General features: G+C 36.6%; 1 protein-coding gene across 1 annotated transcript in view; it reads left to right on the forward strand.

Moving 5' to 3' along the window:
- GARS1 (glycyl-tRNA synthetase 1) overlaps positions 1-25,339 on the forward strand; it is a 47,605-nt gene that overhangs the window by 10,423 nt on the left and 11,843 nt on the right. Inside the window, exons 2-12 of the mRNA XM_026019087.2 lie at positions 609-710; positions 1,459-1,561; positions 2,526-2,667; positions 4,385-4,473; positions 5,327-5,403; positions 9,055-9,200; positions 11,328-11,477; positions 15,426-15,588; positions 17,056-17,220; positions 21,384-21,491; positions 22,313-22,458. Coding sequence (XP_025874872.2) covers positions 609-710; positions 1,459-1,561; positions 2,526-2,667; positions 4,385-4,473; positions 5,327-5,403; positions 9,055-9,200; positions 11,328-11,477; positions 15,426-15,588; positions 17,056-17,220; positions 21,384-21,491; positions 22,313-22,458 — 1,391 coding nt within the window. The remainder of the gene's footprint in view (positions 1-608; positions 711-1,458; positions 1,562-2,525; positions 2,668-4,384; positions 4,474-5,326; positions 5,404-9,054; positions 9,201-11,327; positions 11,478-15,425; positions 15,589-17,055; positions 17,221-21,383; positions 21,492-22,312; positions 22,459-25,339) is intronic.

Genomic DNA, 25,339 nt, shown 5'->3' on the forward strand with positions numbered 1-25,339 from the left:
TAGGTGGGAAACCAAAAGGGTTGTTTTTGTAGGTAAGAGAGAGATTCAGGAGAGGGGAGAGTCGTTTGTTTGTTTATTGATTTATTTATTTAAGGTTTTATTTATTTATTCCTGAGAGACAGAGAGAGAGAGAGGCAGAGACACAGGCAGAGGCAGAAGCAGGCTCCATGCAGGGAGCCTGAAGTGGGACTCGATCCCGGGGTTTCCAGGATCATGCCTTGGACTGAAGGCAGTGCTAAACCGCTGAGCCACCCGGGCCGCCTGGGAGAGTCGTTTATTTATTGGTTGCGTTCTCAGTACTAACCTTGTTTCATAGTTTTTATCAATGCTTTCCTCTCCTCCTTTTCCACCTGTCTCCTCTCTCAAAAGGAAAAAAGAAAAAAGCACACTAGTACTAATCACCCTTAGAACATAGTTATTTGTATACTTTGTGTATTTTGCTGGATTATAAATGCTAAGGGCAAAGACCTTCAGTTATTTATAATGACATCTCACATAATAAACATTCTTACACAGATACTTTTTAAAAAGACATGCTTAAAAACACATTCATTACTTTTTTGACTTTTGAAACCAATCCTGAATATAAACTGTCTTTGTTGACTTAGGGAGATCTTGTACGAAAACTGAAAGAAGATAAAGCACCCCAAGTAGATGTAGACAGAGCTGTAGCTGAGCTCAAAGCCCGGAAGAGGGTTCTGGAAGCAAAGGTGAGTCTTGGGATCCTAAAAGGAGAATGTAAATAGGTACAGGATTGTTCATCTTTATTTAATCTCTTTAGGTGGGAAAGACCTAAAAAAGTTTCTGAGCAAGTATCATTTGCTTTATCTCTATTTATCCAGCATGGCTTCTCCTCCTCTACCTGGCAGATTTCTCATGCTTTCACACCGTCTCTTACAACATCACGTTGTCTGTGAAGCCTCTATGACTTCTGACCTACCCCTCCCCAGAATCCTGGATTTGATACACTTCATGAATTTCCCTGGAAGGCATTGTGTTTGCTCTTCGTTTTGTTTCGTTTTGTTTTGTTCTTGCCCTTCCTTATGAATTCTATGCTTGGAAATAATGGTTATGTATTAAATATTTTTTCTTTTAAGGAAAGGGTGTATCTATCTGATACCTCTTCTCAAATCTTTCAAACAATAAATCTCCCATCACCAAACTGAAATAGTTTGGAGTTCCAAGTCTCACTACAGTGATCCATTAAAAATTCAGATATTGCTTATCAGTATCTGCATCTAAGTAAGCTTAGTCTTCCTATTCCTAAATAATTAAAGGTATCTTTTCTGCAATTAAAAGGGGAAAAAACCCTAAGGATTTTATTTTTTAAAGTTATCAAAATTTTGTCTGTTAAATTTTATATTGAATTTGGCTACGGAATCAGTGGAATTCACATATATAAATTTATGTTTCTTCTCATCCCTAATCACACGTTTTCTATTTAAAAATCCCTTACAGGAGCTAGCATTACAACCCAAAGATGACATTGTAGACAGAGCAAAAATGGAAGATACCCTGAAAAGGAGGTTTTTCTACGATCAAGCTTTTGCTATTTATGGAGGTAGGGGATTAATGATAGAGCAGTTGTGTTGTTGGTTGGTTTAATATTCTTAAATAAAAAAACTTGGCTTTTCAATTGATACCTAATTGTATCAGGTCACATAAAACAGTATTTTGCCCTTGTTTGTTTAAAATTGGCCACTTGGTGTAAAATCTGTTTATTTCTTTCTACTCTACTTATTCTCAAAGACTGCTTTTTTCCATTAGGATGTAGGGAATTGTTAGGAGGCCAAGTAGTAAGCATTTAATATGTCCCTGTGCCTATCAGATAGACTCTTCTTAGGAGCAGTCAGGGGCCGTTGTAACACTGAACTACTGTACTGTGCCTCTCCACACAAGGGCAGTGATAAGCCAGGGTCCCTAGATTATTCTTCATGACAACTGTCAGGAGAAAACATTCTTCATGGATATATAGGTAAATCTGCATCCTTCTGAACATTGTATGAAGGTATAGGCAAAGATAATTCCCTGATTAAATGTGCAGTAGTATCTTTCATAGTCAGTGGAGATCATTATACCGGTGTTAGACTTTCAGTACTTTACCATTGAAACTTGATTCGAGTTTGGTTTTTGAGGTTTAAATATAGTGGCTCATATATCCAAGAATAAATTAGAGAATTGGGTGCTAAAATTCATCATTGTTATCAGCTGATGCAACAAGTTAGTTCTATGGCAGAAAACTGTAGTCTGTTTTTCATTGTTTCTCATATATGGAGGAACATCTTTTCCCTTTAGTTTTTTACTAATCCTACTTGAAATTCTTGATATGGAGATAGTAAATGAAGCAAGAGTTTTTAATTTTACTTCTGTAGCTAGCTGGAAGTAAGGCTTTTCTATATTGAGGGGCTTGAATTATTGACTTTAATACCTTTTTAGGGAATATGTGAAGTTTTACAGTTTTTCATGTCTCCTCACTTTCATTTGCTGACAGTGACAAGGTAAAGTTCCTTGTTCATATTTTATAGGTGTTAGTGGTCTGTATGATTTTGGGCCAGTTGGATGTGCTTTGAAGAACAATATTATTCAGACCTGGAGGCAGCACTTTATCCAAGAGGAACAGATCCTGGAGATTGATTGTACCATGCTCACTCCTGAGCCAGTTTTAAAGTAAGATTTCTACTTTGGCGGCTGAAATTCATTAATATGTGTATTTAAGTAACTTCTGATTACCAAACATATTCATTGTAAAAATGTAGAACATAAAGAAAAACAAAATATACACCTAATGTTTATAGACAGCCATGTCAAAATTATTGTGTTTATCCTTATTGTCTTCTTTCTTTGTAAATCCTTGTATATACATCAGTGTTTCTTTGTAAGTCCTTGTATATACATCAGTGTTAGCACACTGCTTTTTTAATGTAATATAGGTGAACATTTACTTATATCATTAAATATTAATATTCTCCTAAAGCATTTTTAATGACAGCATAATATTTTCTTATAGATATACCACAGTTTCTTTAGCTAGTGCCATATTGTAGGCATTTAAATTGTTCCTTGGGTACCTGGGTGGCTTAGTTGGTTAAGCGGCCAACTCTTTAGTTTCAGCTCAGGTTATGATCTCAAGATCCTGGGATTGAGCCCCACGGCAGGCTCTGTGCTCAGCAGGGAGCCTGTGTGAGGTGTGTCTCTCTCCCCCCACCCCCGCCCCTGCCCTCATTTTCATGTATGTGTGTGCTCACTCTCAAATCTTAAAAAAAAAAAATTTGTTTCTGATGTTTGAGTCCATTGAACATCCTGATGGATTTTATGTATATGTGATTATTTCCTTACTCTAAGTTTTTAGAAGTTCTGGGCAAAGGTGTGTATACACTTATAATTACTATTTGTGCTGAAGTGTTAGTGCAGAAATTTAGGTCATTCCTACTAACATTGAAATCAGGGCAGGATTTGTAGAATATAAAATGAAAGAAGAAGAATTCTTACATTTTGTATCTCTCATCACTTCATTGTATTTTTAAAAAGATTTTATTTATTTATTTGACAGGCAGAGCCTACAAGTGTGCTCATGAGTGGGGAGGAAGGGTAGAGGGAGAGGGACAAGCAGACTCCCTGCTGAGCAGGGACCTTGATGCTTGGCTCGATCCCAGGACCCTGAGATTATGGCCTGAGCTGAAGGCTGACGCTTAACTGATTGAGCCACCCAGGTGCTCCTCATCATTTCATTTAATGCTGCCTGGTAAAGAGCCCATTTTCACTGTTTAGATCCTTTGGGCTCTCTCAGTAATTTCAGCCAATAAAAACAAGATGAATTCCTGATGATGGATCTAAAAGATCAAGACAACCTTTTCCTTAGCTACTTGCTCCACTAATAGGAACTGTGTAAGAGATAATGCCAGTGTCCCTATAGTGTTCAGTGGCAGAAGACGCTTTCCTTAAGATTTATCATGAATTCTTTCCTAGTCAAGTTCCCCATGATTTTGACCTTTGCTTAGATCACTAGTAATGGGATCTAAGCATTAGTAATTAATTCATTATGTAATTAATTAATTGATTTAACTCTTGAATTAATTGATTCTGTAAGATAGCACGTACTTTATGACAGCTTGTAAAACAGTGTAATCCAGTTGAAGTCTTTTTCCTGTGGAAAGGAAGAGCTTGGGGAAAGGGTGGGGATAGATTTGAGGAAGAATTTTCTCTGGCCTAAATTATTATCTACCATGGATGTATCACTATATATATATATATGGGAGTTTCCATCTTTGATATACACAGATGCATGATATACTATTTAAGCATGATATACTATTGTCTTAGGAGGTAAAGTCTATGTATTAATTTGTATGAAAATAACCAATTGGCTTGGCATTTGTTAACTTAGGACCTCTGGCCATGTAGACAAATTTGCAGACTTCATGGTGAAAGACGTAAAAAATGGAGAGTGTTTTCGTGCTGACCATCTTTTAAAAGGTATGGTTTTTTCACTTCAGATAAATGTTCTTCCAAGTAAAAATGATCAAAACAAAGGGTTTAGATTAAACTTTTCTCATTTTTTTCTATGAGCTTGCTTTGGCAGCGTGTATACTCATTTTTTCTATTAAAATTTTTTTTGGGCATAACACAGAGTAAAGTGCATAGATTGTAATTAAACATACAAGCAGACCTCATATTGCACTCCACTTACTGTGCTTTACAATACTATGTGTTTTACAAATCAAAGGTCAATTTGTGAAGCAAGTCTATCAGTGCTATTTTTCCAACAGCTTTTGCTCACTTTGTCTCTCTCATGTTTCGGTAATTCTTGCAATATTTCAAACTTTATTATTATATTTGTTATGGTGTTCAGTGATTAGGACTCATTGAAAGCTCAGGTGATGGTTAGCATTTTTTTTTAGTAATATATATTTTAATAAAAGTATACTTTTTTAAAGATATAATGCTATTGCATGTTTAACAGAGTACAGTATGGTGCAAACAACTTTTATATGCACTGGGAAACCAAAATGTTCATTTGATTTGCTTTATTGAAATATTTGCTGTATTGTGGTGGTTTAGAACTGAACCCACACTATCTCCAAGGTATGCCTATACAACCCAAGTCCCTTATTTAACAAAAAGTAGTATATGATAATTAGAAATTCTAAGTTAGCAAAAGAATCAAGGTAGCATCACGATTCTCCCTGTAAAATCAGCCATGGAATTTATATAAAGTAAGAACATTATCCTTGTATTCATTTTCTTACCTTTCCAGCACTGAAACTCAAAGTACATTGTCCTTTTATCCATTGATTGAAATTGACATGTACCAACACTGTTCTTATAGCTCATTTACAGAAATTGATGTCTGATAAGAAGTGTTCTGCTGAGAAGAAATCAGAGATGGAAAGTGTCTTGGCTCAGGTGAGTACTTTAGAGATGTTATCATAGCAACTCAGGTAGGTGTTGTCTTTCAGTGTTTAGTGACTGTTGAATTCCACATTGTGCTGACCCAGGCCACGATTGTAAGGAAGGGGAATTACCTTCTGTCTCTCTCTGAATTTTTGTTTTCTTCTCTCTCTACTTTTTGTGACTAACACTTTATTTTACCCCAAACTAGCAATTCAGTGTAAATAGGCATGAAATTTGTTCTGTCTCCTTGGAAACCAATTTTCTGGATTTAATAGTAAAAACCAGAGGCATGACTAGTGATGAATAGTGTTCAGTCTTGATGTGGAGATTTTGGGGCAGATCTCTTTTGAGCACTGTCTCATCAGCCACTTTGTCTGCTTCTGGTTGCACTGAGCCTGGCTACATGGTATTATTCTTAGAACATGATGAGCAGGCCCCCTGCTTTTCCTATAGACTAAAAATTTTTTAACTTCTGTTTAAGTTGGCAAAGTTTAGGGAAGACTTAAAAGAGACCATAGAAATAATGTTCTGATTTTTACCAAGAGCAGGAATACCCTCTATATCAGAAGTAGTTCTTATCCTTTTTTGGGGTCACATATCATTTTAAGAATATCATGAGGAATGCCTGGGTGGCTCAGCAGTTGAGCGCCTGCCTTCAGCTCAGGGCGTGATCCTGGGATCCGGGATCGAGTCTACATCAGGCTCCTAGCAGGAAGCCTGCTTCTCCCACTGCCTGTGTCTCTGTCTCTGTCTCTGTCTCTGTCTCTCTCTCTTTCTCTCTCTCTCTCTTTCTCTTTCTCTTTCTTTCTCTTTCTCTTTCTCTTTCTCTTTCTCTTTCTCTTTCTCTTTCTTTCTCTCTGTGTCTCTCATGAATTAAAAAAAAAAAGAATGTTATGAAAACTGCACCTCTTTTCCCCAGGAAGATGCACAGGTCCATGTATATATATTGTCACCTCATGTATCCATTTAAGGCAAAGTACATTTCTTCAACACCATGTTTGATCATGTCCACCAAGGCTCACCTCTTAAATATTATTTACTTGGGCAAAAATGTACATGCATACACACAGAAACCCGTGCTGTATTTATAAATATTTTCTTTATATTGGTATATAAATAGGTGAGGCTATATATAGGAATCCTTATCTCTGCTTTTTTTCTCATGACAGTTTATTGGGTATTTTTGAACTGCTGCCTTATTTTCTAAAAATACGCTGATTTTTTTTCTCCCTGTGATATCTGGCTTTCTAACAGTAGCTAAGAAATTTTCTCCTTCCTCATTTAAATTGAAAGAAACTCTTAATTTGGCTGTTGACTCATCTCCCAATTTATTTTCGTCTTGTGAGGTATATTTTTCCTTTGCTTGAAGCTCATTGCTTTAGTATTGTTGCTCATAGTTTAGTAAATTAATTCTTGGATTTTGACACCATTATAGCTGAGCATTCATTTCTCATTTCCTTTCTTTCCCAAAGGCATGACCTTTATTAGAAAGAAGAAATGAAAAGCCCTGCTAATTACCCCTAAATTACTGTTTCCCATTTAGAATGTTAGACTTACTAAGATTTTGTGCATATGTGTTTTTGATCTTAACAGTTTCATTTATTTTTGAGTCAGTTGTCAGAGCAGGAAGTAATTAGCTGGTTTATTAAGCCATTTATAGTTTGAACACTGTCTCATTCACACATCCATGGTCTTAGGAGAACAATCTGTTTTTTTGGTTTTGATTTTTTTTAGAGAAAATGCACATGTGCTGGTGTGGAAAGGTGCAAAAGGAAAGGGAGAGAGACTCTTAAGTAGGCTCCACACCCAGTGTGTAGCCCAATGCGGGAGCCCAAAGTAGGGCTCAATCTCATGACCCTGAGATCATGACCTGATCTGAAATCAAGAGTCAGATGCTTAACCAACTAAGACACCCAGGTGCCCGAGAGAGCAATCTGTTTCTTGATTTGCCATATCAGATGTACGTACAAGCTGTCAATGTAACTAACTTTTATTGAAAATTTGGAGACTGTGGTCTCAGTAATGGCCCTGGTGGATTTATGGCCAAAGGCCCATCTGTTTGCTTGATCAAATGATAGTGTTTTCTCCACCTGTTAGTGCCTGTGATTCCTTTTCAGCTTTATGCAGCATGATGGTTTCCTTAAAAGGCACTGATTCACCCTCTGGTAGGAAGAGCTTTATTCCTGTAAGTGGATTCAGCAGCTCAGAACTGTTTTTCTTCTCTGTCCATTTGTGCTGACCCATCTCTGCATGTACCAGTTATTAAGTCATTTTTTAAACTTTTTGTTATGACAAATTCAAAACATATACAAATAGAAAATAGTTTATTAAATACTTACATACTCATGAACCTGTTACAGTTTTATCAGATTTTGTTGAATCCTTCCCTGCTTTCCTGTCATCTTCTCCAGGATTATTTTGAAGTACATCTATAACATCATTGTATTACATTTTCTCAAATGTTAACCAGTTTTTTTCTGTTTGAATTGGGATCCACATTAAGTCCATACTTTATGAGTGGTTGGTATAATTCTTAAATCTCTTGCAATCTGTAGGTTCTTCATCTCTAATTTTCCTTCATTTTCATTTAAAAAATTATTTTTTGAAGTTGAGACATTTGTTCTTTTTTTTTTTTTGAGACATTTGTTCTTTAATGTTTTCTACTATCTGGATTTAGCTGACTGCATTATTTTAGTGATGTTTCTACATCACTAAATTTTGCTTTATGTCTACATTACTTATAATTTGGTAGTCAGGCCTAGAGGCCCAATCAGATATTTTGGCAAAACACTTAGTAAGTGGTATAGCATGTGCTGTGTGCCAGGCCCTATGCTAAGTACTTTATGTAGTTAATCTTCATAGTAAAGTAGATTCTATTTCCCTATTTCACAGATACGCAAATTGAGGCTCAGAGTAGTTAGGTAAGAATTTACTCTTGAGTCACGCAATCTGTAAATGGTAGAGTTGGGCAGTTTATCCACATTTTTCTGACTCCAGAGCCTCAGTTCTTATGGTCTTGAGTTGATTTATCGATTTTGTTTCTATTAGGAGATTTTTTTTTAACTTTTAAATATTGTTCAGTATTAAATGGTTTGTCATAATCATTTGAAATTTTTGACTTGGAGGTCATGCACCATTTTAGAGGGTTTCACGATGATTACCATTGTATAAAAATTGAAATACACTGGAATAAGTAGACACGAATAGGAAATAATTTTTACCTCTAAGAGCTTAATATTTAGTGGGAAAGAAAAGGTACGTGCACATTTAATTAATAGACAGAGGTATGTACCTGACTCTTAAATATACAGTCATAAAATTTAACTTTGAAAACTTATATGATTTCAGATTCCTGCCAATGAGTAACTATTATAATTGAACCAAAGATATTTTTCTTTATCTTCCCTTGTGAAATGATGAATATGTGAGTTTTAGGTCAGTCCCAGAAAGATACTCCATTTCTCTAGAGTGGTAAATGGTAAAACTGATAAGTGAAAAGTGTGTGTGAGCTGCTTATGGTTTTAATTTGAGTTTTTTGAAGGTTAGATTAACTTGGATGTTCTTACTTTGGGTGACTTAATGATGGATGGGTTTTATATATATAATACTTTTATGCTCTGTTTTTTCCTGTCTTTTACGTTATTTTCTCTGCCTATCCTTTAGCTTGATAACTATGGACAGCAAGAACTTGGGGATCTTTTTGTGAACTATAATGTAAAATCCCCCAATACTGGAAATGATCTCTCCCCTCCAGTATCTTTTAACTTAATGTTCAAGACCTTCATTGGGCCTGGAGGAAACATGCCTGGGTATGTATCACTTATTCTTTATGTAATGAAATTACTAAAATTGCTTGTAATAAAAAGTAAACATCAAATCAGTGAAGGAAATTTTTTGAAAAATGATATATATATATAGAAAGTATAGATAAGTATAGTAAGGAGAAATAATGACATATATTCTTAAATGCATTCCTTCTAATTATTTTTGAATGAAATTTTTGTGTGTGTGTGTGTGATTTTTTTTTTTTTTTTTTTGCCACAAAATAAACAGGTCTGTGATAATTATGTCTTGTGATAGCTGTATAGGGCAGGAGAGATAGTTGAAGAATGATTTGAAAGTCATTGAACTTATTGCTGAAGGAGACTTAGAAACCATTTAGTACAGATCAACACTGTCCAATAGAATTTTCTGCAATGGTGTAAATGTTCTGTGATCTGTACTGTCCAGTATGGTAGCCACTAGCCATATATGGCTGTTGAGCCATTGAAATGGCGTTAGTACTTCTGAGGACCTCAACTTTGAAATGTATTAAATTTAAATTTAAACAGGCATTTCACTAGTGGTCTACCATATTTGAACAACTTAGATTTAGCTTATTATTTAAAAGATGTGGTTTTAACAGTAAAGAAAGCTGTTAAACTGTTTACAGTATGATCCAGAACTAGAATGTGTATTTACAGATTCCTTCTCCATGTTAACAAACTTAGCCAAAGTATTTCACTTTATAACTTGAGATCTTTTTCTTACAGTCTCATTGTAGGGTAGTAGAGGGTAGGGGTAGGCTTTTGTTAGATGAATCTAGATAGATCATGTTTTCTGGAGTAGAAATGAAAGAATGGTAAAAATTTTGACAGAATGTATTACTGGAATTATTTTAGTCACACACTGGGTTGACTTGGGATATTTTATAGAAAGAGTCCAAAGATAAGCCTTTCATTTTGGCAGTACATACAGAAGGTCATTAAGTGGGCCAGACCCTCTGACCTATCATCCCACTCCTGGAAATTTATCTAAGGAAATAATTCAAAAGGAAAGGAAGCTATGTTTATCAAGACTATATAGATTCAAAGTAGAAATAACCTATCTGTCCAAAAACTTGAGATGAGTAAGTAAGTTATAGTAAAGTGGATCATTTTAGTAGAATACTCTGCAACTGTTAAATATGAGAAATTTTTGTGATTATTTCAAAAATGGAAAAATAAAGAATACATAATTTTATACATTCTTCTTATAAATCATGCACATAGGGGTACCTGGCTAATTGATAACACATACGACTCTTGATCTCAGGGTCATGAGTTCAAATCCCATGTTGGGTGTAGAGTCTACTTATAAATAAATAAAAATTGAAAATCTCACAGCTTTTTTTAAAAAAAATGTATATAAACTGTAGTTATACTTCTTTTGGATGAAATCTGGAAAGGGCCACCAGAATGAGGAGTTGGTGTGTTAGAGTGAGAAGAGGGTACAACTATATTTTGAAGTAGGCTATTGGGAAAGCTTTCCTAATTGATATTTTTGCACAGAATATTTCCTGTAAAATTGAGAAGAGGGCAATGGTTATCATGTTTTATTTGCTTGGTTGTATCTTTAAAACACGGAGAAGAAAAGAAGAAGCCTCTGGCTGGAAATGTAGAATTACCAAAGGAGAAAATGATAAGGAAAACGTTGAAATTTGCCTGTTGTGATGATTGTGATGAGTGAGCTCTAATGTTAAGTGTGAGCCTATACTGGCTTCTTTGTAGCCACCCACCTATTCTCTAATATGTGGGTTAACAGGCATATATTTAGAGTCTTATTTTCAGAAGAATCTGAATTATTGTCTGCCTCCATGTAAATGATAAATTAGGTTTTAGCGACATTAAGAGAGATGTGGTATTTGACTTTTGACTCACTGGACTGATGAAATAAAAGACATTTCTAATAGTAAATAGTAGTATTGTCATACCAGTTGATTGATTCATGCTCTGACACTTGCTTGAGAATGTTTGCTACCAAGGAAAATACTCTTAAAACTTTTCTTTAGAAAGTATAGGTACTGTTTTGTGTGAAATTAGTATATTTAGGACTTTTAGGATTTGTATCTAGAGTTTCTGATTTTTGGAAAACATAATTTCTTTCCTTCTAACAGTCTGATTTATTTAAATTTATAGGTACTTGAGACCAGAAACTGCACAGGGGATTTTCCTGAATTTCAAGAGACTTTTGGAATTCAACCAAGGAAAGTTGCCTTTTGCTGCTGCTCAGATTGGAAATTCTTTTAGAAATGAGATTTCCCCTCGATCTGGACTGATCAGAGTCAGGTACTGCCCATATAATTCTCCAGTAAAATTCATGAATGAGCTTGGCATTGAGTGGAAAAGGGAAGCTTTCTGTGTTGAAACAATTCTGCTTCATTTTTGCATGACCATGTATTTATTTGGTCCAAAAAATTATGTTTTGTTTGTAATCTCTGGGACATCAGGTAGTTGTGAGTAACTAATGAGAACTTGGAGGGAAAGGAAGGAAGGTAAAGAATAGATCACGTTTCTCACCTGCTTCAAAATGATCTTTCACCCTTGTTCATCATATGTTTAGAGGATGGCAAGATCTTGATTGTCTAAACCAAGGCATTTTCTGGCAGTGGTGATGTATGTAACTCTAGGGTGAGGTGAGGACAGGGTGATGGTCATGAGGGGAGAGTCAAGCTGGGTGTCCAGGGCAAACAGTACTGTTGGAGTTGGGCCAAGGGTGTTTCCATAACCAGTTGACATTCCTCCAGATACTTGAGGTGCCTGTATAGCAGGCCAGCTAGCAGGCTTGCTTCTCGAGAAACCTGTCTCTATTCTAATAACCTCTCTTTGCCAGATGTATCCAGGAATGTGTGGGAGGGCATATTAGCAATAAGTTATAGTTTTCTTTAGAAATTTACTGTGATTTAGCTGCCTATGACTTAAGCTTTTTGTGATTTCTTTGTATTTTCTTACTGATAGCATCTCTTGATGTAATAAATTCCATATAAAAAATAAGATACATAGGTAAATTTAACTATCTTAGACTCCAGAAGGATTTTCTACAGCTCCATCACCCCACCCATCTCCTCTCTTTTCTTACTCAGTATAATCACAGACTTGTCATAGTACATCCCAGCCACTGACTCTACATCAAAGCACCCAAAGCATCTGCTTCATCTTTTAATCCCCATGACACCTGCTGAGGAAACACCCCTATGTATTGACCAAACTATTTCTTCAGGCCTGTGATTGGTCAGCCTTCTGGTCAAGAAAGGGGAGACTGCACAGAGAAGGAAGGACCTTACACGACTTAGAGAAATGGGGTGGGAGTGATTCTGCCTTCATGCGGAAAGAAGAGGTATTCAGAAACTTGAATCAGCTATAATAACAATGAAAAACTTGACAGGATTGAGTCTTACTCTACTTCCTGGCATCTGGGTTTTTCTGTCACTCTTTTTCCTTTTGTTTTTTGCTTTCCATCTGTTCCAGTAGTGTCTGCAAGCATGCTTTCAAAATACCAAGGAAGCCCGGTAAGGCTGACTTTGTCTAAAGCCAGTGTTTTGGAGAGGATTTATATAATATAGAGCAGCTCTTGGAAGTTACGGAAGGACCATGAAGTAAGGCAAAACCTGGGGCCTGAGGATTAGAAAGTGGTAAATTGACAAAGCAGCTCAGAACTGAGGAGTGATCCTAGGAGGTAACTGGTAAAAGGTCTGTGGAGCTTCTTGATATTTTATTCCTTGGCCATTTTCACTTTAAAGCATCCTGGCCTGGATTCTGGCTGGTTTTTTGTTACATACATCTGTAAGATCCTGACTAGAAGTCCACTCATTTCCATGAGCTAGTATGCCCATGGTTTTTGTTCCACAGATAAGGCTAGGATTTGTTTAGTGTTGTGATTTCTTTCTTGATTTCTAGAGTTGTCCAGTGATTAGTCTTTGCATGGCTATGATTTCTTTTATTTAGGTTGGGAGTATTAGACTGTTCATGTGAAATTTTTAAAAATCTATTTTTATTTTGATTGGCTGTTTCTGTCTTGTAGACTATATGTATTGTAGTTCTCCACAGCTCAGGTATAGTCTCTGAACTCAAAGACAAGAGACCGCTGGTAAAATCACCATTGGTGTTGATTTCCATCTCCTGTCTGTGAGCTGGGATTATTTGACAGAACAGATGGAAAGGCTCTGGCAGCAGATTATCTGGGGATTCTGGGCAGGGCCCTTATTTTGATATCTTGCATTTTAGATGTTCTTTTGCTATCAGCCAGGCTATAAGGTATGTGAGGATAGACATTGTGCTTCTTTGTCTCTATCGTATTTCTCTGCACACAGATGATGTTTGGTAGTGGTTGAAAGACAAGATATAGGTGCTATAGGACCAAAGAAGAAATACTATTAAAAATTTTAAAAATCAGAGTTCTTTTGCAATGCATTTCATGTATTTTTAGAATCCATTTAAGCAATTTTTCATTACTTCTAAAACATCTGAGATAATCATGAAAGTGCACTAGTAAATGTGTGTGGAGGAGTGCGTTAAAAGAAGAGAGATTTGATTTTGACTCATAAAATTAACTTAAAATACTTTTCCCCCAATAGCTACTTAATTGCCATTCAGAGAAATCTCTTTGGGAAACCATTACTATATGCATATTTATTTCATCATTATGCAGTTAGCTTGATGCAAGCCTGTTCAATTCATGTCTTATGTCCTCTGCCTTGAATAACATTTTATTCAAAAAGCTGTTACTCTAAAGAAGCCAGCTGTATGATGCCATTATCAGTCATTTACTTGTTCAGAGCAATAAAAAGTAAGAAACCAAACTACTATAAAAGCTCTAAAGAACAATTTCACTTCACTTTTAATTTCCCATTCTTTGAAAAGGAAATATCAGGAACTTCACTTAGTAAGTATTTATAAAGACTTGCTAGTGCTATAAAAGAAAATCATTTTATTTGGAAGTCACTATCCAGTATGTCATTTCTTTTTTGTGTCTAACATTTAAGTTTCCCTAATATTTAAAAACTGTATCAAGCTTTTCTTTAAAAATTATTTTCTTTATTTAAAAAAAATTTATTTGAGATAGAGCAAGCGAGAGAAAGAACACAGGAGGGATGAGGAAGGGACAGAGGGAGAGGGAGAAGCAGGCTCTCCACTGAGCAGAGAGCCTGATGTTGGGGCTCGATCCCAGGACCCTGGGATCATGACCTGAACTGAAGGCAGATTCTTAACCAACTAAGCCACCCAGGTGCCCATAAAAATTATTTTCCATTGAAAGTAATAATCTTTTGTTGTTGTGACTAGTATGGAAGGAAAAACAGATGGACAATAGTTAAGGTGGTAGAAACAGATTTTATTCAACACTATTGCAGTAGGGGAAAAGAGATCGGTATAGAACAGGGCTCAATTTTGAATATAGTATAGACAAGAGAGGATTCATAGCCAAGGCTCAGGGTGAGTGGAGTCAGTGGTTAGAAAATTACTAAAAGGGAATATCAGGGCCAAGGTAAGGGGGCTTCTGGCTAAACCAACCTAATAGGATCTTGCTGGACACAGGCCAGAGTGATCAGATACCACCTAGGGGATGGTGGAGGATGACGGACCCAAAAAAGATATCAGAGGTGATCACATAGCTGGGGTTGGGGGGGCTGGAGGGGTGGGAGGGGATTTCTAGTTAAACTAACTTATCGGGATCTCTGGGTGGCTCAGCGATTTAGTCCCTGCCTTTGGTTCAGGGAGTGAACCTGGAGTCCTGGGATCGAGTCCTGTGTCAGGCTCCCAGTGTGGAGCCTGCTTCTCCCTCTGCCTGTGTCTCTGCCTCTCTCTCTCTCTATCATGAATAAATAAAAAATAAAATCTAAAAATAAAATAACTTATTAGGGTTCTTGCTAAAACTGAATTTTACAAGGAAGTATATAGATGGGCCTAGAAGGAAAGGTTCAGGAGACTAACATTTGGGCAAGTAAAGAATCTTTGTCATTAGACAAGAGTTAATATTTGAGGGATGTTTGATTGTATTATATTTATTTAAAATACTATTCAAGTGAGTTGTAAAGTTTTCATTAATATGTTTAAAATAATAGCCACCCAGACAAACTTAATCCAACTTTTTTTTTTTTTTTTTTTTTACCATTCCCTTAGGAAACAATTTTCTTGTTTGGTGATAAGAGATTCCTGTAGTATGAGGGCCTATATCATTGTAGAGTAAAGTTGAAAATAAGGGTCTTGTTTATTTTTTATCCCTTATGTTTTTGCTTCCAGGGAATTCACAATGGCAGAAATTGAGCACTTTGTAGATCCCAGTGAGAAGGAACATCCTAAGTTTCAGAATGTGGCAGACCTCCACCTTTATTTGTATTCAGCAAAAGCCCAAGTCAGCGGACAATCTGCTCGAAAAATGCGCTTAGGAGACGCTGTTGATCAGGTAAGATTCCACCAGTGACTTCATTTAGATTATTCTTAATTAGGGCCTACAGCTCTTAGCAAATTCTGTGTACTGGATGACAAAATATTTATTTTAGTGATCATTTTATTTTTTATATAGTATTTGTTTTTTTGTTTTTTTATTTATGATAGTCACAGAGAGAGAGAGGCAGAGACACAGGCAGAGGGAGAAGCAGGCTCCATGCCAGGAGCCCAATGTGGGACTCGATCCCAGGTCTCCAGGATCAGGCCCTGAGCCGAAGACGGGCACTGAACTGCTGAGCCACCCAGTGATCCCCTAGTATTTGTTTTTAGACCATATTTATCCTACACTATTATTATAAGGGGAGGAGATTTTTTAAAAATATTTTATTTATTTATTCATGAGAGACAGAGATAGGCAGAGGGAGAAGCAGGGTCCCTGCAGGGAGCCCGATGCAGGACTTGATCCCAGGACTCCAGGATCACAACCCTGAGCCAAAGGTAGACACTCAACCGCTGGGCCACCCAGGCGCCCCTCTCCCCCCGCTTTTTTTAATATAGTGGGAAGAAATTACCCAAACATGCCAATTTGCAGTCCAGGGAGCTAACATGAAAAAAATATTTAGCAGATCACTTGGAAAAAAGATCTTGGTCTGAACTGTGCCCTGTCAATCCAACTTTTATCAACATGTATTACTTTTGGGGAAACATTTTGACTCCTAGAAAGCAAGGCCTCTGGGTTTTAATCTTTCCTGTATTCCGCATAGCAGTTGGGATTAAGTCTTGCATAGAATAGAATTTCTCTAATCATTTGTCTAGAGAAATGAGTGAGTGAAACTTTCTAATAGTAGCTGCTGTCTGAGAATGGAATGAATTGCCCCAGGGAACAATGAACTTCCTGCTCCTGAAAATATTCCACTGGAGACTGGATTATGACTTGCCAGCCATTTTGCAGAAGAGAGCCCTGTAGCAGGTTGGAAATGAGGCTCAATGATTTCTAAGATCCTTCTGGTCCTGGAATCATAAAATGACATATACAGTATGAGGTGCACAAACTTCAGTGGATGAGGATACATTGAACTCCTCTCAACATGTATTACTACTTTTGTTAGTTCAGAAGAAAGAAATCTGCCTCTCTCTCTTTGTAGGGTCATTATTATGAATGTCAGTTTTAGTACTATATATTCAGAAGATAAGAAGTATTGGGCTGAAATTTTGCTGACCCAGTGAGTGTGGCAGAAAGATGTTGAATAACTGTTCTTATCAGTTAGTTTACTTGAGAGTAACTTCTTTAAAAATAGCCACAATCACATTCTGGGTATTTGAGATTGTTCTGAAAGCTGGATAAATTAGCTTACCTTGTGTTTTTCAATAGATTAGGGGTAAATTGAAAATGGTACATTGACCTTTGAGAGAATGTGTTGTTTCCTTTTTATGTCCTTGCATGTTTCCTTGCTTATTTACTTGTCTATTCATTGATTTTTAGGGTGTGATTAACAACTCAGTATTAGGCTACTTCATTGGCCGCATCTACCTCTACCTCACGAAGGTTGGAGTATCTCCAGATAAGCTCCGCTTCCGCCAGCACATGGAGAATGAGATGGCCCACTATGCCTGTGACTGTTGGGATGCCGAATCTAAAACATCCTATGTAAGGAGAATGGAAGGGTTTTGAGCATATGATCTTCACACTGTTAATTAGGAGCATGGATATCAAAATTGCTTTTTGTGTGCTTTATGTCAGAGTGGAACAAAGAGAAAAGAGGTCTTTTCCCAAGCAAAATAGAAAAAGCAGTTGCTGCCTGCCTTCTAAGAAGGAAGGGGTTATTTTTGCATCCCAAGAGTCCTTTATAGACTTACAAACAGAGGACGAAGGTGGGGGGGATGGTCAGTGATGGTGGGGCAGTGCTGGTGTGTACATTCCTGGGATAGGCAGTGTTTTGGGTAGTATCCCCAGGTGCAGCTAAGATGGGGTAGCCTCCTTCCTGACAAGGACACTAGCAAATGTTGGAAATGGTGGTAGGGATGAGTAAAGACAGACATGGTACTCTTCGTTTAGAGAGCTTCTTTATTAGGTTTTATCGATAGACTAGTAGATTATGATCTCTTGTTTAGGAGTTACCTTTTCTCAAATTCTGTGTATTTAATAATAATTCAGAGAAGACCTCCAGGCTACCACTTCGCAATACCTTACCACCCCCCACCTCCCAAACATGAACATTCATACCGGACCTTAAGATTGACAGATATTTGGGCATAGGAGGGGCAAACTCAGAAAAGTTGACTGACTGACTCAGAAAAGTGTGTGACTCTTGATCTCAGAGTCCTGAATTTGAGTCCCATTTTGGGTATAGAGATTACTAAAAATAAACATTTTTTTTTTAAAAAGTAAAAAGAAGAAAAAAAACAAAGACATTTGGATGTAGAAAATGCTTTCTGCCCTGGTGGCAGTGGGAATAAGGTAGCATCGGAACAAAGGGCCTGAGAGCCTTCTGGCATTTCCCTTATTTGATGCTAGAGAGGCTTCCCAATGACTTAAAATAATCATTCATTCCTATATGCTCTTGGTTTCACTCTTTACTTTTCAAAATGACTTTCTTTTAACAGATTCACTTTTAAAAATTAAAAATCAGCCATTTAGAAAGGGACTCATTTTTGTAAATAAAAAACAAAAAGTAATTCTGAAGATTATGTAGAAAGTGAAACTTCAGTTATATACATCTTCCCAAAAGTGGTTCATGTCTCTTTTAGATCAGCAACTGTTTTCTATAGTAAATATAGTAAAAATATTTTAGGCTTTGCAGATTTTTGTCAGTTCTTTTTTACAACTCTTTAAAATGTAGCCCCATGGGCTTTTCAGCCCCTGTTCTAGATGGCTTTACATGCATTATAAACATGCACTCATGTATACATGCATAATGGTATGCAAATATCTGTAGTGGCTCTTATTGATGTTGCTTTAAATGTATTCTTTTTCTTTTGTGGATTTAGGAAGGAATTTCTATAGTCTGTTAAGTTTTTCTTGTTACTTTCTTTTCCTCACAGGCTGGCTTGACGTGTATATATATATATATATATATATGCCAAAATGATAGTAGTAGTAGTTTTTTAATTACAGATGACTATTAATTTTTTCACTTGTTTTAGATTTTCTGGGATTTCTTCATATTTGCAAGTCAAACCAATAAAATACTCTGTGTTGTATGAGAAAAGATTATTTATTTTCTCTTTGTTTCATACCAGTTCCCTTTCTTAGTTTGCTTTGACGCTAATTTGGTTAAAGCAGGTGTAGATTCTTACTATCTCATTTGAGATTCTGAATGTGGCCTGGATTACATTTTATTTATTTCATTTGTTTGTTCGTTCAGCCTGTATAATTGGTAGGGGTTCTGCTTACCATTTAAATTGCTTCATATGTAGTATCTTATGTAATCCTCAACCTAGATCCTATTTCTGAGGAGACAAGTGCTGAGAAGGTAAGACATTTGCTTGACTCTCACAGTGAGTGGTAGAGCTGGGATATGAACCAGGACTGTCTCCGTCCAGGCTCTTGCTCCTAACCATTGTGCTACGTTGCTTTAATAGAACCTACTACATTCCTGCTCATCCTTTCTGAGTGTCATGGTGAGCTGTGGCTAAATCGTCCTGTAATGGGAGTCAGAAATGACTCCAGTCCATGCCTCAGTCCTGGAGATGAGATGAACAGCCCAATGACTATAGTTAATAATGCTGTATTATATATTTGAAAGTTACTAAGAGAGTAAATCCCGTAAGTTCTGTAACCACATATGGTGCTGGATGTTAAGTGGACTTATGGCGCTCATTTTGCAATATATACAAATACTGAATCATTATATTGCATACTTGAAACTAACGATGTTTCATGTCAGTTGTAAATTTTTTTTTTTTAATTAAAGAAAAAATTGATAAAAAAGAAAATGTGGGCCCAGCATTGAGATTATGCTACAGCATTTTATGTAAGGTCACTAGAAAACTACACAAAACCAGAAGCTCAAAAATGGCAGGAATTTTTGAGGAGAGGGGAGAAGTCCCTTTAAAGACTTTTTATTATTTTAAGTCCTCACAATAGTGAGTTTAACTAGTTGCTTTATAAAATGTTGTAATTGTTAACAGTTTACCAAACTGTGAACAACTGGTGCAGTTTGCTGAGCATGTTTTATGAAGTAAATGAAATGCCAAAACCCTGTTAAAGTTGTTCCATCGCAGCCTAAGGGAACAAAGGAGAATTGTTTCTTACTCATTTAAATCAGGGAAATGAAACAGGTAAAGAGCTTCCTTCCCCCATCTGAAGCACTCCATCAAGAGAACAGTGTCTGGTGAATAAAACTGGACAGTGTATGCATTCGAAAAAGGACTTGAACACTTCTCTGTGCTTCATATGTTATTCTTTTTGTTTGTTTGTTTTTAAAAGACTTTATTTATTCATGAGAGACGCAGAGACACAGGCAGAGGGAGAAGCAGGCTCCATGCAGGAAGCCTGACATGGGACTCAGGCCTGGGTCTCCAGGATCCTGCCCTGGACTGAAGGTGGCGCTAAACTGCTGAGCCACCTGGACTGCCCCATAATGTTATTCTTTTAATGGAAAAAAAGTTAGGTAATGTTCCACCCTTCTCTTCTTCCTTAGGGGTAACCACTCTTCCAGAGTTGTTGTTTGCCATTCTTGGACGTGTTTTTATAATTTTTCCTTTTAATTTATAAGTATGCTAACATCTTCAGTGAATGTTAGATGATCAAGGTACATGATTTTAGCCTTGAATTTTAATTCTTGTTTTGTTGTTATGTGTTGGGGTTTCTGAGCTTGTGAGGTTTTTATTTGCCCTCTTTCATCGATGCACCCTATGTGGTACCATGCTTGGAAAGCTTAGTAGTTGTGACAGTTGTAATTTTTCATACTCTTTGGGTCAAAGGCAAAATCCAAATAATCATGGGAAGGACTAACTAGATATCTACTAAAATAAGCCTTTTATTTCTTTCATTCTTACTCAAATAACAGGTTCTTACAGGTCTTTGAAAACAATTTAGGGGCACTTGGGTGGCTCAGAGGTTGAGCATCTGCCTTTGGCTCAGGGCATGATCCCGGCGTCTGGAAATCAAGTCCCACATCGGGCTCCCTGCGAGGAGTCTGCTTCTCCCTCTGCCTGTGTCTCAACCTCTCTGTGTGTCTCTCATGAATAAATAAGTAAAATCTTTAAAAAAGAAAAAAGTTTAGATTGTGCTTTTGAAAAGTATCATACGAGAAATGGAAACTGACATCTATGTGGTGGTAATGCTGTTAAGTTTTATTCTGACTTAAATGTTACCTGCTCTTTATTGAGATTTCTTTTGTTGGGAAGGAAATAGAATTGAACACAAAAGCCCACATTATTCATGGCCAACTGAGGTGTGTATTTAGCGCAACCAGGTGATGCCAAGTTGTGAATGCAATAGATGCTTCATCCAAAGGGAGTGGTGGTTTTTGCCAGGTTAATTTTGAATCATGGTCACAGATTTGAAACGCCATCTACTAGTTTTTGTCTAGGTTCACATTTTATTTCCTTAATTGAATCTTAGAATATATTAGCTTACCCCCATATTCACAATATGGCAAAATAAGTCTAGAAAATAAGACAACTTTGTGTACATGTGTGAATAATATTTTATAGGGTTATTAGCTGCCTAATGTATAGAACTATTCCCATTTTAAACATTTACAAAAGTTGAGTGGAGATACTATAATTGAATTATAATCTGCAAGCATCTATGAATGAACCCATCATAAGTAATAAGTGCTTTTATGTATTATGTCTTCCTAGGGCTGGATTGAAATTGTTGGATGTGCTGATCGTTCCTGTTATGACCTTTCTTGTCATGCTCGAGCCACCAAAGTCCCACTTGTCGCTGAGAAACCTCTGAAAGAGCCCATATCCTTTCTGGTCACTTCAGCAACTTAGGACTAAAGTATAAACATCCTGAAAGTAGTTAAGTCCAAGTCTATTGAGATGTTTGGAATATTGTAGTAATACTTATTTAAACCTATTATTCTACCCATCTTATTGCTCCTTTCTGAGTCTCTTTTTTTGTAATCTGGCACACTCACTCAATATTCAGTTTTTAAAAGAAGCATGTTCAGAAGAGTGCCCTGAACATCTTTCTGAGTGTTGGCCAGTTATTCTTAACTATTTCCACAATGCATTTCTCCACACCTGTACCTACCTACATACATGTTCTTTAAATAAAGGGCACCTGGTGAATCCTTTCTCTACTAAAAGATAAGTGCCATTCTATGGTAGATGACATAATAATTTAGCTCACTTGATCTGTAAATCAGCAAAGTAGAAGTTTCCATTCTTTACCAGGCAGTGATGTTGTAGGCTCATCTTAGGGTTAGGCCAGTGACAGAAAGTAGATCCTGTTGTGTTTGGGACATTTCAGAAATCAGCAATAGTTAGCAGAGGTAATTATGCTGTGTCTCGGGTTATGTTGCTGATTAGATATAATATCCCTTTTATCTCACTGTAACTTTGTAGAAGTCTTTGTTGACAGCATTTACTTATTTTGAGTGAGGTTTGTCTGAATGATTTTGTCAGTAGTTATTTAATCTTACATTTGAAGTCATTATAAACAGTATCTAGGATGCCAGTAGAGAACTAGTCATTTTAACTCGATGATGGATTGTTCTCAAGATCGTTTCCTAAAATACCATGACAATTCTCTGTTTTTGGGTTCCTTGACTACTTCATACAAAACTGTCAATGTTGTTCAGTTTGAACCCAGTAAGGGAGCAATTGGTAAGGCATATAAGAAGGATGCAAAGCTGGTGCTGGAGTACCTGGCTGTTTGTGATGAGTGTTACATTACAGAAATGGAGAAACTACTGAATGAAAAAGGGTAAGATTTAAAATTTGTGCTTTTATGTGGGCTCCACTTAGATACATCCTCTGTGCGGGTTTGGAAAGGGTGAGATCAGTTTCTTTAGAAATTTTTTCCAGGTAAGTATTATCTCTTGGCTATATTTAAATCTCAGCAGTTTGCTGAAATTTTGGCATTACAGCCTGGAAATAGATTTGAAATGAACCATAATATTTTTTTTTCTGTGATAACTTTCTTAGAGGAGAGTACTTGTCTAAGGAAGTGACTGAAGAATAATTAAAAATGACATGTCTCTTTAGTCATTGTTCTTCTTTTGAGCTTTGGAGTAGTCTCTAATTATTTTAAGCGTGAATATAAAAACAATAGAGATATATTGTATTCTTATAAAAGAATATGACAAAATCCAGCACTAAACAGTGTAAAATTTACTGTCTGACAAACAGTAAAATTCTCAACAGGGGTGCCTGGGTGTCTCAGTTAAGTGTCTGACTCTTGATCTCAGGGTCATGAGTTCAAGCCCCATGTTGGATTCCATGCTGGGCATGGAGCCTACTTAAAAAAATCTAAACATATGAAAAAGCACAAAAATTTGACCCGTATTGAGGAGGTCAGTTAAAAGAAACATGAAGTGACGAACGTGATGGAATAAACACACAAGCATGTTAAAACAGTAATAAATGTACTTCATATGGTTAAGGATGTAAGGGAAAACATGAACATATGAAGTAACAAATTAAGACATATAAAAAAAAAAGAACCAGCAGAAATTTAGAGGCAGTATTGCAAATGAAAATGCACCAACTGGGATAACAGCAGATTAAACATTGCAGAAGGAAGATCATTGAATTTGAAGACATAGCAATAGAAACTATCCAAAGGGAAGCATAGAAAAAAAGGGAGTGGGAAAAAAATGTCCTTTGGATCAATATAAGGCAATCTAACGTGTAATTGGGAGTCACAGAGGACATATGGAGAAAATATCCAAAGATACGTAGAATAGGTCAAAATTTTCTGAATGTAATAACACCTGTAAGCCAATTCAAGAAGTTCAACCTCAAACAGAATAAACATAAAGAAAACCACCTGAAAGGTACATTAGAATCAGATTGCTGAAAACCAGGATCCCTGGGTAGCTCAGCGGTTTAGCACCTGCCTTCGATCCTGGGCCTCATCCTGGAGTCCTGGAATCAACTCCCACGTTGGGCTCCTTGCTTGGAGCCTGCTTCTCCCTCTGCCTGTGTCTCTGCCTGTGTCTCTGTCTCTCTCTCTCTCTCTGTCTCTAATGAATAAATAAATAAAATCTTTAAAAAGAATTGCTGAAAACCAATAATGAAAAGTTTTTAAAGTAGCCAGGGGAACAAGGACTCATTACATAAAAAGGAGCAAAGATAAGAATAATGATTAGAGTTCTTGTCAAAAAACGTGCAAGCCATGGTACAATAGATTGAGATCTTTTAAAGTGCATAGCAACCAAAAATAACTCTACCATGCAAAATACTTTCATAAAATAAAAGCTGAGAGAATACATTGCCAGCAGACCTATACTAGGTGAATTGTTAGAAGTTCTTCAGGCAGAAATGTGGAAATCTAGCTACTCAAAGAAATGATAAATATGTGGGTGAATATAAATAACATATTCTTTAATTTCTTTAAAATGACATCTCTTAATTTCTTTAAGAGATGGTAGACTGTCGAAAGCAAAAACAACTAACAATGTATTGTGAAACTTCTAGAAGTAAAACATACACCATCAGCAGCTCAGAGAATGAGAGCAAAGAATTGAGAGAGCATACTGTTCTAAGGTGCATACGTTATATGTGAAGTGGCATGATACTCTTTGCGGGGGGGGGGGGATAAACTATGATAAGTTTGAAAAAGTACATACAGTAAACTCCAGAGCAATTACCTGGAAAAAACAAGGAAACCAAAGGGCTATAACTAGTAAACCAATAAGGAAGATAAAATAGAATAATAAAAAAATAACTGCAGACGAAGACAGGAGAAAGGAAAACACAAAGAAAAGATGAGACAAATAGAAAGTAACTCCTGAGATGGAGATTTAAACTCAGTAGTGTCAATAATTATATTAAATGCATTTATTTATTTATTTATTTATTTATTTATTTATTTATTTTAAAGATTTTATTTATTTATTCATAGAGACAGAGAGAGAGAGAGAGGCAGAGACATAGGCAGAGGGAGAAGCAGGCATCATACAGAGAGCCTGATGTGGGACTGGATCCAGGGTCTCCAGGATCACACCCTGGGCTGCAGGCGGTGCCGCTGGGGCTGCCCTAAATACAATTATTTAAACACTTGAATTAATAGCCATCAATTGTCAGACTAGTTAAAAAAATCAAGACCAAATTAAGTGCTGTTTACAGGAAATTGACTGTAATTGTAATACACCAAGAGGTTTAAGGGTAAAAGAATCAAAAAATATTTCCCATACAAATGAGTGATGAGTGTTACATTAATTAATAGGAGTGGCTGTATTAATATCAAAGTCAACTTCAGAACAAGGGAAATTGCTAGGGACAAGGGTTGCATTTCCTAATGTTAAAGGGATCAGCTCAGGAGCACCCGGGTGGCTCAGTTAAGCATCTGCCTTCTGCTTGGGTCATGATCCCGGAGTCCTGGGATTGAGCCCCACATTGGCTCAGCTTCCTTGCTCCGTGGGAAGTCTGCTTCTACCTCTCCCTCTGCCCCTCTTGTGTGCTTGCTCGTTTGCTCGCTCTCTCTCTCAAATAAAAGTCTTTTAAAAAAATCAGTTCATCAAGAAGGCATATTCTAACTATGCAACTAAAAACAGCCTCAGTCTATAAAGCAAACTTGACAGAACTGGAAGGAAATATAAACAAATCCACAATTGTAGTCAGAGATTTCTACACCCTTCTCA

Source organism: Vulpes vulpes, chromosome 7, assembly GCF_048418805.1.
Source record: "Vulpes vulpes isolate BD-2025 chromosome 7, VulVul3, whole genome shotgun sequence".
In the NCBI taxonomy this organism is placed as follows: Eukaryota; Metazoa; Chordata; class Mammalia; order Carnivora; family Canidae; genus Vulpes; species Vulpes vulpes.